Below are 14483 nucleotides of genomic sequence, written 5' to 3' on the forward strand. Positions count from 1 at the left end.
GCTGGGCAAGACCTAGCCGGGTTGAGTGTCTAAACGGAAGTACCGGAATTTGGCGGAAGTAGGCTACCGCCCAAGGAAATGCCGTTGATGCTTTACAAATCTGTTTACATTCTCTGTGAATGAAACGAGATCGGTCAAAAAAGATTGTATCCGGGGGAAATACGTACAACGGAAGTCCCGCCCCCTATAGACACTCTCGGCATTAGGTCCCGCCCCCTATAGACACTCTCTGCATTAGGTCGTGACCAGCAGGCTTTTCTCTTCACAGATGAGTAAAGCCTGGGGACGAGGCTATAGGTTAGAAGAGGAAAGTTACATAGTGCAGCTTTTTTTTTTCTAAGTTGAATACACAGAATGAATTTAAATATCTGTTTTTAATGCTTTGTATTTGTGCCGATCCCTCATGGGAAAGTCTTTGTTGTCGTTGTGTTGTTTTTAGTGAGCCATAACTCACCATATAGCTGTTGTGTTTAGTGAGCCATAACTCACCATATAGCTGTATAAGTAGGAAGGTTGTGTGTTTTTTTCCTAGGAGTAACCGCCCTGGCCGTAGCTCTGGCTCGGCGCTGCCCCCTCCTGGACGTACTCCTCTGTTTTGTCCCAGTCCTGGACCCAGCCTCCGTTCAGCTGGGCCGTGGCTCCGTACGACGATTTGCCGCCGCCCGCCGGGCCGGCCGTCATCATGGTGCCGTAGCCGCCGCCCGGCTGCGTGATGTCGCCCGTCTCCTCCGCCAGCTCGTCCTCGTCGATGAAGCCGCACTTCTCGTCGCTGGTCTCCTCGGGGTCGGCCCACGGCTGCTTCTCGCCCGACGCGAAGATCCCGTAGAAGATCACGCCGCCGTAATGCACCATGGCGGCGATGAGGAAGACGTACTGCCACTCCTCTCGGGTCTGAGGAAGTAAAAGGTAGTGGGGGTGTTGAGAAGAGCAGCCAGGCAGAAATATTTAAAGGTTTCATTTTCTGACCTCAATTACACCCAAAACAAACTTTGAACATTCAGTGGATTTTCTGTGGTCTGGGGTTTTCTGAATAATTAGGCTCAGAAAAGTGCTGTGATTGGCCCGTGGACTTTGATATCACAGTCCATTAATCCCGGCCCTTCTCCTGCCCGCCCCTCCCCTTCTCCTTTGGGGCAAAATTGACGGGCAAAATTCCTCAACAGCGACACCCGCATTGCAGCTCCAAAGGCCTCAAAACACACAGAGAAAAAAACCCTGCCATGGCTCACTGGAGTGGATTTTTCAGTTAAAACCTTTCATACACGTTTGAAAAAAATAATAATATATATTTATATAATAATAAATAAAGCAAATTATCTATCTATCTATCTATCTATCTATCTATCTATCTATCTATCTATCTATCTATCGATCTCTCATATTAACCACTTCTAGTCTTAGTGTAACGGAGTTCCAATTGTACTTGGACTGTACTTTTTTCCATCTACACCAAATGTCTTTGCCAAAAATAGCATATCTACAAGCGTTGCGGCGCATTGTGAACTTGTAGATCGGCGATTTGTGTCGAACATTCCCCCCAGAATAGGGAGGCTGGGGTTCCAGTGGTTAATATGGAGTCTGAGTGAATTCATGTTTAAGCATTTTCATTATTTAGTAAGAAGTAATCATTATATTTCATTTGATTATTTAGTGGTCATTATATCCTAGCCTAGAAACCAGACCAATCTGCCATTGCAAAAAATAAATTGCCCTTGGCAGATTTGGTCTGATTTCAATGCCTCCGAAGTAGTGAGGGACCAATCAGGGCACAGCATGCAAATATGGGGCGGTTTTACCACCAGAGGCATTTTCTTTAATTTGCCCCTCGGAAATGCAGGTTCCACACAGAGATTCCAGACTAATATCTCGAGTAAAGAAGACTTGCCTTGTTCTTTGTCATGGCTCCAACGATAAGAGGACAGACCATCCCCGACAGAGTTCCCACGCCGTTGGAGATTCCCATGAGGATGCTGGCGTAGCGCGGAGCGATGTCCAGGTGATTGACGTTGAATCCTACAAAACCACATTCAGGATATTCAGAATTATTGTGTATATTTTGTGGATCTGTACATGTATCAACACACAGAACCATTTCTTTGAAGCAGAAACAGAGAATCACAGCAGAACCACCAGACTCTGGAAGGTAAGCGGAACGCTCGCTCCCAAACTCGCCCCTAATTCTTCCGCGGATTGCTCGCCCCCCCAGCGGTTCTTGTATTATTACGGGGCCAGAGCTCTGCTCTGGACACGTATTGTTATTCGCATTATTCTGTCACTTCTTCTTCTTCTTCTTCTGCCACTTTTCGCAGTTCTGGCTGAACCGTGCAGTCGGTTTTTACGAAACTCGGCCATATGGTAGATGGTCATGAAAAACGATCAAAAAATAATTCTCACAATCTTTCGTCCAAAGGTGGCGCTATAGCACTCAATTGAAAATGCCAACTTTGACCAGGTACAACTCATGCCCTGTTTGACCTACAGCCATGAAACTTGGATACACATATGCGTCTCCTCATGCTGAACAACTTTCACACTCTGACTTTTGACCTCTGACCTTTAGATCTCCCACCATTTTGAATTATATGAAAAACAGTCATTGGCTCCTAACTTCTGCATTTTTTCACTTATGGAAAATCCGTTGGAAATTTTTGTAGAAAGTGGTCCAAAGTTCAAGTGTGAAACGTTTCGTGCAGATTGCTCAAAAATCCCAGGAGGAGATAGATTTTAACTATTACAGTTTTATGAAAATTATTCATCTGTGCCTAAAACATACATGCAGACTCACATTTCTTTGAAACTTTGCAGAAATGTAGAGGGTCATTCCAAATATCACTGAAACCAATCTTACTCCAATTGGCCAAAAGGGGGCGCTATAGCAATTTTTTGAAAAGGCAGACTTTAAACAGGCATAAATCATGCCTCGTTTGGCCGAAAGTCGTGAAACTTGCTTACACATGTGCCTTGACTCATGAGGAACACACGTATCGATTTGACCATTAAGCTCCGCCCTTAGATTTTCCGCAATTTTGAGCAGTTTGAAAAATACTTGTTTTTGCCAGTTCTGGCTTAACCGTGCATACGCTTTTTACGAAACGCGGCCATATGGTAGATGCTCATGAAAAACTACCAAGAAATAATTCTCACACTCATTCGTCAAAGGGTGGCGCTATAGCACTCAATTGAAAGTGCCAACTTTGAACAGGTACAACTCATGCCCTGTTTGACCTACAACCATGAAACTTCGATACACACATGCGTCTCTTCATGCCCGACAACTTTCGTGGTCTGACTTTTGACCTCTGACCTTTAGATCGCCCACCATTTTGAATTATATGAAAAACAGTCATTGGCTCCTAACTTCTGCATTTTTTCACTTATGGAAAATCCGTTGGAAATTTTTGTAGGCAGTGGTCCAAAGTTCATGTGTAAAATGTTTCGTGCAGATTGCTCAAAACTCCCAGGAGGAGATAGATTTTAACTATTACAGTTTTATGAAAATTATTCATCTGTGCCTAAAACATTCATGCAGACTCACATTTCTTTGAAACTTGGCAGAAATGTACAGGGTCATTCCAAATATCACTGAAACCAATCTCACTCCAATTGGCCAAAAGGGGGCGCTATAGCAATTTTTTTAAAAGGCAGACTTTAAACAGGCATAAGTCATGCCTCGTTTGGCCGAAAGTCGTGAAACTTGCTTACACATGTGCCTTGACTCATGAGGAACACACGTATCGATTTGACCATTAAGCTCCGCCCTTAGATTGTCCGCAATTTTGAGCAGTTTGAAAAACACTTAAACCCAGGATTTGTCAGCTATTTGTGTGAAACTGTATCATCTGTCTGATCTCCTTTTTCACAGTTACTTGTCTGTTGGGCCAATGGCGTCTCCCTTAAATGAATGCCTCACAATCTCAAGGTCGCCAGTTCAAGCCTCACTTGATGCAGACTTAATTTAAGTTGAATTGCAAACAACATGACTGTATCAATGAATACATGTGCAAATGGTAAAAATAACCTGAAATGCTTATTTGAGAGTACGTTTTTTCAACGTATGACATACTTCATTCTGAAAATAGCTGATCTACAATCTCACAACTTTTCATGGTTTGTGAGCTTGTAGATCGGCTACTTTCACTAGTTTTGGTTCTGAGGAGATGTACAATTTCTTCATTGGTAAATGGTTTGTGAACGAGTGATCTTAGTGTTAGTGAAACAGGGGCTTGGTTCATGAAAGAAGGCAAGAGTTTATGATCTTCAACAGACAATATCAGCCCGGACAAAGCTATAGCACTATAGGTAGTGTTGCAGCCTATTAGTCTGAAGGTTGAGAGTTCGAATCCTGTTAATGGCAGTAGGTTGAGATGTCCAATCAAACCATTATGTTTCCATCTCTCTCTCTCATCAATCTATTGTTTCCATGTCACTCTCTCTCTCTTCAATCTATTCCGTTTCCATGTCTCTCTCTCTCTCTATTCACTGGCCCCGTATTATCGCTGCTTGCAGCTATATTTGTATTTGTTTTACTGAGGATACGTTTAGGAATACCTTTAGGTTTAGACATAGTTTTACTGAGGTTACGTTAAGGAATAAGGTTATAGGTTTAGACATAGTTTTACTTAGGTTACGTTTAGGAACAAGTAAAAAATAGACGCGTCGCAATTTGCAATTGCAAAGTGTGGTTGCGCCGACGCCGGTCGGGACTCGAGCAATACGCCGGGAGGAATACCGTCGGAGACTGCGCCAATTACATTTTCACGTCACTCCTGAGATCGCCTGCGTTTCATTTTGAGAGGATTGATCCCCCAAAAATCATGTTATTGCATCAAACGGTTACATTTGGAGCATTCGTGGCGCCCTCTATGGATCAAAGTGGAAATCCTTTTGGGGATTGGTGTAGTATACCACCCTTGACATGTGATTCAAATTTGGGATTGACCGGACGTTTCGTTCGTGATTTTTGGCATTTTTTGTCAAACGGCCCCTCCCGCTAACTTTGGAAGCCATTTACGGACGAAAGGTACGGACTATCAAAATTCCGCTTGGATAGGTTTATCGCATGGGTCCATAGATCACGTGTACCGATTTGTGTGAGATTTGGAAAAAAATTGAAGGAAAAGGAGCAAAAAGTGTGTTTTGAAGAAAATGCAAAATGGCGGAAAATCTATCCTGACGCAAATGGGCGTGGCCTATATGGGAAGATGCGTCGTGAGCCAAGGAATCCAGGGAAAAAGAAATTTTGATTTTACGACCTACGGTTCAAGAGTTATAGGCCAAAAGGTAAAGGGGGCTGTTATAGCGCCACCATGTGGCCGACTGGTGTGCTTATTTTTTTAATAATTTTTCAAAAAACTATTAACCTCCCCTCCAAGTTTTTTAACTGTAGCCTTTACGGTTTCCGAGAAAAAAATACTTGAATGGGAGTTTTTGCAATTCCCATTAAAGTGGATGGGGAAATTTAATGCACTAATAAATCAATATCAAAAAATCTATCCTGACGCAAATGGGCGTGGCCTATATGGGGAGATGCGTCGTGACCCAAGGAATCCAGGTGAAAAGAAATTTTGATTTTAGGACCTACGGTTCAAGAGTTACGGGCCAAAACGTAAAGGGGGCTGTTATAGCGCCACCATGAGGCCGAATGGTGTGATATTTTTGTAAGTAATTTCGGACTTAATTATGAATTTTTCCTCCAAATCTGATAACTCTAGCTCTTAAGGTTTCTGAGAAAAAAATACTTGAATTTGAGTTTTTTCACTTTTACATTAAAGTGGATGGGGCAATTTAATGCACTAATAAATTAATATCAATTAAAATATTCAACCAATCTCTTAGCAAAATACAAGCACACGATTCCCGATTTAGACGGTCATTTTGATATATGGCACAACATTAGGGGATAAAAACTGTGGGAGGAGATGCGGTTTGAAATAAAGTTTATCTTGAAGTGGAATAAAGTGTATAGAGTACTATAGTCTGGTTGCCCTGTTAGGGCAACCACACTAATAAGGTTAGGTTTAGACATAGTTTTACTGAGGTTAAGTTTAGGAATAAGGTTAGGTTTAGACATAGTTTTACTGAGGTTACGTTTAGGAATAAGTTTAGGTTTAGGCATAGCTTTAATGAGATTACGTTTAGGAATAAGGTTAGGTTTAGACATAGTTTTACTGAGGTTACGTTTAGGAATAAGGTTAGGTTTAGACATAGTTTTACTGAGGTTACGTTTAGGAATAAGGTTAGGTTTAGACATAGCTTTACTGAGGTTACGTTAAGGAATAAGGTTAGGTTTAGACATAGTTTTACTGAGGTTACGTTTAGGAATAAGGTTAGGTTTAGGCATAGCTTTAATGAGATTACGTTTAGGAATAAGGTTAGGTTTAGACATAGTTTCACTGAGGTTACGTTAAGGAATAAGGTTAGGTTTAGGCATAGCTTTAATGAGGTCACGTTTAGGAATTACAGCCTTTGGTATTGTAGGGGTGGGTGGCCTTTCTTTTGTTACGTTATCCATGTGTTTATGTGTCAAGTTAGGTAAGAACTATGTATCTCTGTTTGGTCTAGGTAAGCATAGGATTTTGTTTTGAGTATGATTTTATGTGCAGGGGCCCACCCTGAGGTAATTTACCCACGTTTTAAACTTTGGTTAATAAATCACTGTATTTTGGACATTTAAACTGGTGTTGACTGGTTGTGTTAGGGGACTGGGAAGGAGGGAGTCCACCTGTTTGTTGCCCCAGGCCTGGGAGTAACTCTCTGGAAGACCTACCTGATATGGCGAAGCCACTGAAACCCACCGCCAGAACCAGGAAGGAGATGGCCACGCCTTTACTGTGCGAGTATCCAACCACCAGCAGGAGAGTCGCCTCCATTCCAAACCCTAACAACAAGAACAACACATAATGATTAAGTAACAGATCTGCCGTTTAGTTTACGTGCAACCAGTAGCCTGGTGGAGTCACGGTGACCTCTCACCTCCGCAGTTCATGATCTTGCGGACATTGGTGGTGGACATGATGTTATGCTGGCGGAGGTAGTCGGCCAGCTGGCCGCCCAACGGCACGATGATGGTCATCACCAGGTGAGGAAGAGCCGACACCATGCCAACCTGAGAACACACCCAACACATGCATTAAAGGCCTATTCCTTTATTAAAAGAAGTGTTAAATAGCTCTATATTGTGATAGTAATCATTGCTATAGAGTGTTTGTTCAGTAACAATGTTAAATAGATCTATATTGTGATAGTAATCATTACTATAGAGTGTTTGTTCAGTAACAGTGTTAAATAGCTCTATATTGTGATAGTTATCATCGCTATAGAGTGTTTGTTCAGTAACAGGAGTCTCCACGTCTCTCCAGCTGTTTAATAAACAGAAAATATATTTTCAGGTCAGGATACCAATTTTATCCAATCAGGAGAAAGCACTCAACACAGGACACATGATTAACAAGTGAAATTGGAAGTGATGACACGAAGAAATGAGCAGAACAACATTGGAACTGGAACATATCAAATTGAAGCTGATAAATGGGTAGGCCTACTCTCTCCTGATTGGTTGCAAATGTGCAACCCATCTGAAAATGTATTTTCTGTTTATTGAAGAGGTGGAGAGATGGAGATGGAGACCCCTGTTACTGAACACACTTAGATTATAGTGCTATAGTGTGAGGTATTCAGTTGAGGGGCAAGCCCTAATTTTCAATGTATTCGAGGTTACAATAATAAACACAGTCCAAATCCATTACAGATTGACAAAGAATGTGAGTACAATTACAAAATAAAATAACTTAAACAGTACATAAATCGACTAAAACGTAATAAATACATTAAAACAGGTGCAATCACAGTTAAATGTGTTAAGGGCCATTACTCTGAACTGACCAAATGATGGCAAGGAGCATCTCAGAGAGAGAGAGAGAGAGAGAGAGAGAGAGAGAGACACTATTTAAGGGTTTTCTATCTCTTTCCCTTTGCTGTCGCTCTACCTCTCTCTCTTCACACATGATGCTACAAAACGATTGAGCAAACACACAAAAAAAGAAAACAATTCCACCCACGGCTTTACACCTGTAAACCTGTGATGTGACAGATAAAACCATCCAGAACGTGATAACTGTGTAAGAAGCCATTCTCTCAGAACAAATCTCTGTGTGTGTGTGTGTGTGTGTGTGTGTGTGTGTGTGTGTGTGTGTGTGTGTGTCGCAAGGGCGCCGATATTTATAAACACATGCGGGTGCCCAACATGCCATACATGCACGCGCGCGCAGCGCGCGTGCATAAATTTTGCGGGTTTGGGTCGGATAATTAACTTTTTTGGGGGGGTTTTGTAACTTCATTTCGGTTAATTCGGTTTATTCAGTACACAAAATTTACTCTGAACTGAGTATGTTTAAACTCCCCCGCCCCCCCACCCGCGGCCGAAAGAAAAGGCATTCTTTTTCTTTGGGTACTTTATTAACAGTTTGCCAATAGTACAGTGGTACTGGTATGATTTTACAACAATGAATGTCAACTCAGACTCACTCATGACTTTACCGACCACGACCACCACCAGCAGCGGAGCTGGCTGTGCTATCCTCCGCTTCCTCCTCCTCCTCCTCCTCACTCTGACTGTGCTGTTCGCCTCGGCGGGTTTGAAGAAATTTAGTTTCTGCTGGGTGAATCTCTTCTTTGCTGAAGGTGCTGGTGGCTTCATCTTGCTATTAGTGCAGTAAAGGCAAGCCTCTCTCTCTTAGTTTGTGAACTTTGTGTTACCTGCTAGGTGAAGACTGTCTAGAGCCGGCAAAACGTAAACAAATGGGAGCGCGCTGCAAGTACGAGCGGCTGCGCGTTGACTGCGGTTATGAGCGCGTGCACCCCCCCCCTCATACTCGCGCGCGGCGCCCCCCCACCAATGAGTGGATCTCCGAGTTAGACAGCTAGTAGCTACTGTAATGGTTATGGTACTGTAAATCCGGGCACCCACCACTATTGATTTTGAAAAAATAAAAAAATAAAAAATAAATATATTTTTTTTTTTTTTTTTTTTGGGACCAGCACCCAGTGGGTGCTCCTCATTTCATGTGGGTGCTTCAGCCCCGAGGCACCCACGGTATCGGCGCCCTTGTGTGTGTGTGTGTGTGTGTGTGTGTGTGTGTGTGTGTGTGTGTGATGGAGCCTCTCTGACTGTAACATTACGGCTGACATATATCTCAGCAGCGGCAGCAGCAATCACCAGCTGTCAGAACCGCACCCTGAGCACCCTGAGCCTGAATTAAAGGTGTCAGAGCAACGTGATTCATTCTAACACCCTTCTCTCTCTGGGTCAGAGGTCATCATACAGGGTGGGACCAGACACTGACGATCCACAAGGAAATGAAGGAATGTCTGGCACAATGCTTCTCAACACTGTTACCAGACATCTGTCCACATCTATTCCTCCTCTTTCTCACCAGTGGTGTAAAGTAACTGAGTACATTTACTCAAGTATTGTACTTAAAGGAGAATGTTGGACTAAGGTTTTCTTACCTTTTCTACGATGTTATGATATCTTAGGATGAATGGTACAGTAGAAAATTTTCATAACTCCATCCCGGGTCCGCCACAGCTTAAAACGTGCGCGGATAGGCCTTGCGCTAGATCACGTATTTTAATAGCTTTTTTTTTGTGAGATCTAACGTTCATAGTGACAGAACACTATGCAACCAAAAGAAAAAAAAGTCTCGCTAGACGAGATTGAAATCTCGAGATTTCAATCTCGTCTAGCGGGACTTCTGTTTTTTTTTACAGTGTTCTGTCACTATGAACGTCAGAAAAACGCGATCTAACGCAAGGCCTATCCGCGCACGTTTTAAGCTGTGGCGGACCCCGGGATGGAGTTTTTTTTTTCTACTGTACCCATTCATCCTAAGATATCATAACATCATAGAAAAGGTAAGAAAACCTTAGTCCAAAATTCTCCTTTAAGTACAATTTTGAGGTATTTTTTTCTTTACTGGATTATTTCCATTTTCAGTACTTTTACTTCTACTCCACTATATCTCAGAGGCAAATATTCTACTTTTACTCCACTACAATTATTTGAAAACTTTAGTTACTAGTTACTTTGTAGATTTTGATTATTATTACAAACATACATTAACCAGCCCTATATACATTTCGGCCATTTGAAAATATAGCCGATCTACAAGCTCACAATGCCCCCCTGTTCTTTCAGGCTTATGGCCAATAGTTTTAACATGATGAACATGATTGGAACATCACCCATGGCTGTGTTTAAGTGTGACTGATTGGCTGAAATGTTGGACCCTGATGAAGACCTTCTAGGTCGATACGCGTTGGTCATACATTGTTGCCTTGCTCAAAATAAATCTATATTTGTTCATCAAAGACGGAGAGCCTTGGATTTATTTTCATTTTCATCACATGCAGATTTAAGTCTGCATGTCCACGACATTTGGGGGTTAAGCAGTACTTCTTGGAAAACTTTTTTGGTCTTCTGGCAAATAGTTTGTTGTTTTGTTGGTTGTTTGTTTGTTGTTCATTGTTTTTGATTTAAAGCGTCCTTGGGTTCATGAAAGGCGCTATATATATATTCAAGCTATTGTTATTGTATTATAATTAGATGTTACTGACCCGAAAGGGTAACTGTAACTCTTAGAGTGTTGTTTAGATGAATGTATCTATTTTTTTCTCTTGTTTCGCTATATTTTAATTTTATTTTATTCAGTTTTTGCTATGTATATATATATATATTTTTTAAATATGTATTTTTGGGCATTTATGTCTTGATTGACAGGACCGGAGGTTGACAGGAAAGGGGGAGAGAGATGGGGACTGACACGCAGCAAAGGCCGTCGGGATCAGGACTCGAACCCGCGACATGCCGTCAGGCTACACTGAGCCTAGGTGCCTGGATCGCTACGCCAGTGGTCCAGGCCAGTCTTTGCTATATTTTAATCTGATCTTCAGTTTAAGTGTTTGTCTTTATGATTTTGAAAGTACAAAAAAGAAAAACTGTTTTTATTAACATATTCAAAACAAACAAACTAAACTAAAACAATAAGTGTACAAATGGAAGCAAATGGAATTTGGTTCCATTTGAGAGTTAAATAAACACAGAGGATTTTACAGTGTAGACTGGGGTCTCAGAAATGTAAAAGATGGTATGAAGTGGGGGTCCGACCATGGCCTAATGCATGTCCAACGGCTGAGAATCACTAGTCTAGCAGACATTGTGGTGATGGGTCTGTTTTTACCTAGCTGATGGTTTTTATTACTGTGCTGATTTCAAAGCCCAACACCCTGTGCCTGTCAAAGGTATTACATGTGTTAAAGGTATTATTTAAGGTGTTAAAGGTGTCATGATTCATTCTTCACACTCTTTTCTCTGGGTCAGAGATCAGACAGGAATGTGTTTTGCGCGGATGGATCCAGACACTGGCGATCGACAAGAGAATTAATCCCGACAGAGACACTGGGAGAAGGAATGTCTCTAGCAGACACCGAGACGGATGTGTTTATACCTAGAGCTGATTGTTTTTATCACTGGATTGTCTTTACCTTGCTGATCTCAAAGCCGAACACCTCTTCGAAGTAGGCCGGCTGGCTGATGAGCAGCAGGTAGAAGGTCCAACTCCGGCAGAAGTTGGCCACGATGATTGCATAGACGGGCATGGAGGTGAAGAACTTTCTCCAGGGGGTTCCGAATTTCTGCCGGACAAAACCCAACGCAAACAAACGGTCAAAACAACAAGGCTCTTCACACGGCAGGACAGGAGGTATAAACCTGATAATGAAGTGAGCGCTCACCTCCATGGCGCTCATCAGCTGGGCCGTCTCCCCGATGCTTTGCTCGATGTACTGCCGCTCTTCGTCGCTGATGGTGGGATGCTCCGCCGGGCTCTCGTAGGACACCAGGATCCAGAACATGTACCAGACCACCCCGAAGCTTCCTGCATACGGTATATGCCACCAAGGATGATGTCATTAAAACCCTAGCGTCTCTATTCTGGGCATGACATGATGGGCGAACGCTTGAAATACCAGCTGATGGCCTCACGCGAAGACAAGTGGTCCTCAGCCAATCACAGCGAACGGGGGGAGGGGGGTTCATAGGACTACCGGTTTGGGAACAGCTCACACACAAAAGAAACCAAGGAATATAGTGTATATTATAAGAAGGAGAGGCTACGGTACACTTTCTTCCTCCGTACTGGGACAATGTTTGATGGAATGCATTTTTACACGCGAGTGCCGCGACGATTTTTGCTAATTGCGCCCGTATGAGCGGTCGGGTACTTATGCAACATACCAGTGCGCGCAAGCCTGCGTGTTGTCAGTGTGTCCTGGTATGATAGCAGGTCTATTTGTCCTCCTCATGTTCAGTAAGATGGATTTATACATTACATTCTCTGGCTGATCTTGTCAGTAAGCGACAGCGTTGTATGACGCAGCGTTGATTTTGTCGACTAAAACTAGGACGAAAAATGCTCATCGACTACCTTTTTTCACTGACGAAAACTAAATAAAAACTAAGCTATGATGACTAAAACTAAGACTACATATATTAAATATTTCGTCAAACAAACGTGTTGCGAGCTTGTAGATCTGCTATTTTCAGCATGCAACCAAGTGTAAAATCAGTCATTACGGCGCCATCAAGGCACCGCCAAAATACATTTTAGTCGACTAAATCAACTGCAGATTTAGTCAACTATAATTTTATGATATTTAGTCGACTAAAACTAGACCAAAACGAAAACATTTCAGATGACTAAAATATGACTAAAACTAAATCAAAATTTGCTATCAAAATCAACGCTTATGAAGGAGTATAAATGAAACTGTACTCACCATACAGGTAGAAGACACAGGGCCAGCCGCTGTACTGGACCAGGATCCCAGCAAGAGGCATGGCGATCACTGCTCCGGCGTAGGAACCTACAAAACACGGGACCTTATGTCAACTCTAGGGACGGGACGATGGGAAAGGAACACGTTCACCATTATCGTGGCAAATAAATAAAATATGCATAAAACTTAAAATTCCACTTTTGTTCAACCACTTCAACCTCCAGTATCCCTTTCTCCGAGGAGAAAGTTCTCAAAAAAAATTGCAGATCTACAAGCTTGAGCTTTAGACCTGCACTTTTTGGCGAATCGATTTGTGTAGAGTGAAATAAGAACGGACCAAATGTGCTCTTTACGGGTCTGTTTTTTATCAAGTATAGAGGGTGAGTTGAGTGCTTCTTCACACAGGATGTCTGGAAGTTGGAACACTAGAATCCTGTACCCAGATATTCTTTAACCCCTTCCACCATGCCTATCTATCTTCATCCATTTGTCTCCTCAGCGGGTTGACTTTGTAGACTAATTTTCTAATAGAGTTATAATGTATCAGAGTGCAATACACCTCCCAACCGATAGGGTCGCGTAGTTGAAAGCATATGAAGGACATTTTGAGAAAATGGCCATGCACCGATCGGATTAAAATGCTTTTTATTGAACAATACGGAAGACATGGGTACTTAGACCTGGACGTTTTAACTTGTTACATCCGTGGCAGTGGGGCCAGCACTTTATATTTGAAATCTGAACTTTTATGTACGGGTTGTATGTATAATGGAGAAATTTCCAAAACCAGGAACAAGTTGCACCATGACGCTTGTGACAGACGAGCCTCATGTGAACCATGGCTAGTTGGCAACAACCCACAGCAGCTTTCAGCGTGGTACGCTGACATAACCAATAATATGGGCAGATGGACTCTCATATAGTTATGTTTCTGTTCTCCTGTGTTTCTCTCCTCAGGGGGTTGGTATCTGAAAATGTACTGAAGCTGATTAGAAGCATTACATCTAAGATGTTTACTAGCGTTTTGTTTGTCCCGGCTATGGGATCTCTCTGTGTGCCATCTGATCTGCGGTCCCAAAACTAAGTGTAACTCATTTAGGTTTAAGTGGTTAATTGCAAACCCCATGTTTGCCGTGGTGTAACACAACACTAGGAAGAGTGTTTAGTGTTGTTTGTTTATTTACCACAGAAGGAGATGGTTGCCAGGCGACTCCTCTCTAGAGGCGGAGCCCATTTACTCCAGATCCCATGGCAGGCAGGGTAGGTCACGCCCTGGTGGTGAGATGAAGCATTACATTACATTATACACTTTACAATGTAGGCATTCACATTACATTACAGTATATCAGTGATGGCATTTAGCGCACGTTCTTAGAGAGAGAGACTGATGCTGCGTTCACACACTGGACAAAAGATTCACTGCATATTACAGCTTTGTATCTTTAGCTGAGGTTGAAACCAGCTCAACCTTTGTAGCTGTTGAGCTTGTAGATCTGCTATTTTCAAATGGCCGAAATGTATATAGGGCTGAAGTGGTTAATGTATGTTTTGTAATAATAATCAAAATCTACAAAGTAACTAGTAACCAAAGTATACAAATAATTGTAGTGGAGTAAAAAAGTACACTATTTGCCTCTGAGATGTAGTGG

General features: G+C 42.3%; 1 protein-coding gene across 1 annotated transcript in view; it reads right to left on the reverse strand.

The window, feature by feature from the left end:
* Window positions 1-497: 497 nt before the first annotated feature.
* slc17a6a (solute carrier family 17 member 6a) overlaps window positions 498-14483 on the reverse strand; it is a gene marked incomplete at its 5' end in the record, with an annotated part of 23074 nt that continues 9088 nt past the window's right edge. The window contains 8 exons of the mRNA XM_084059282.1: window positions 498-891; window positions 1886-2013; window positions 6767-6877; window positions 6973-7105; window positions 11542-11691; window positions 11791-11933; window positions 12835-12921; window positions 14019-14106. Coding sequence (XP_083915408.1) covers window positions 529-891; window positions 1886-2013; window positions 6767-6877; window positions 6973-7105; window positions 11542-11691; window positions 11791-11933; window positions 12835-12921; window positions 14019-14106 — 1203 coding nt within the window. The 3' untranslated portion in view covers window positions 498-528. The remainder of the gene's footprint in view (window positions 892-1885; window positions 2014-6766; window positions 6878-6972; window positions 7106-11541; window positions 11692-11790; window positions 11934-12834; window positions 12922-14018; window positions 14107-14483) is intronic.

This window comes from Gymnoscopelus microlampas, assembly GCF_963454915.1.
Source record: "Gymnoscopelus microlampas genome assembly, chromosome: 6".
Classification (NCBI taxonomy): Eukaryota; Metazoa; Chordata; class Actinopteri; order Myctophiformes; family Myctophidae; genus Gymnoscopelus; species Gymnoscopelus microlampas.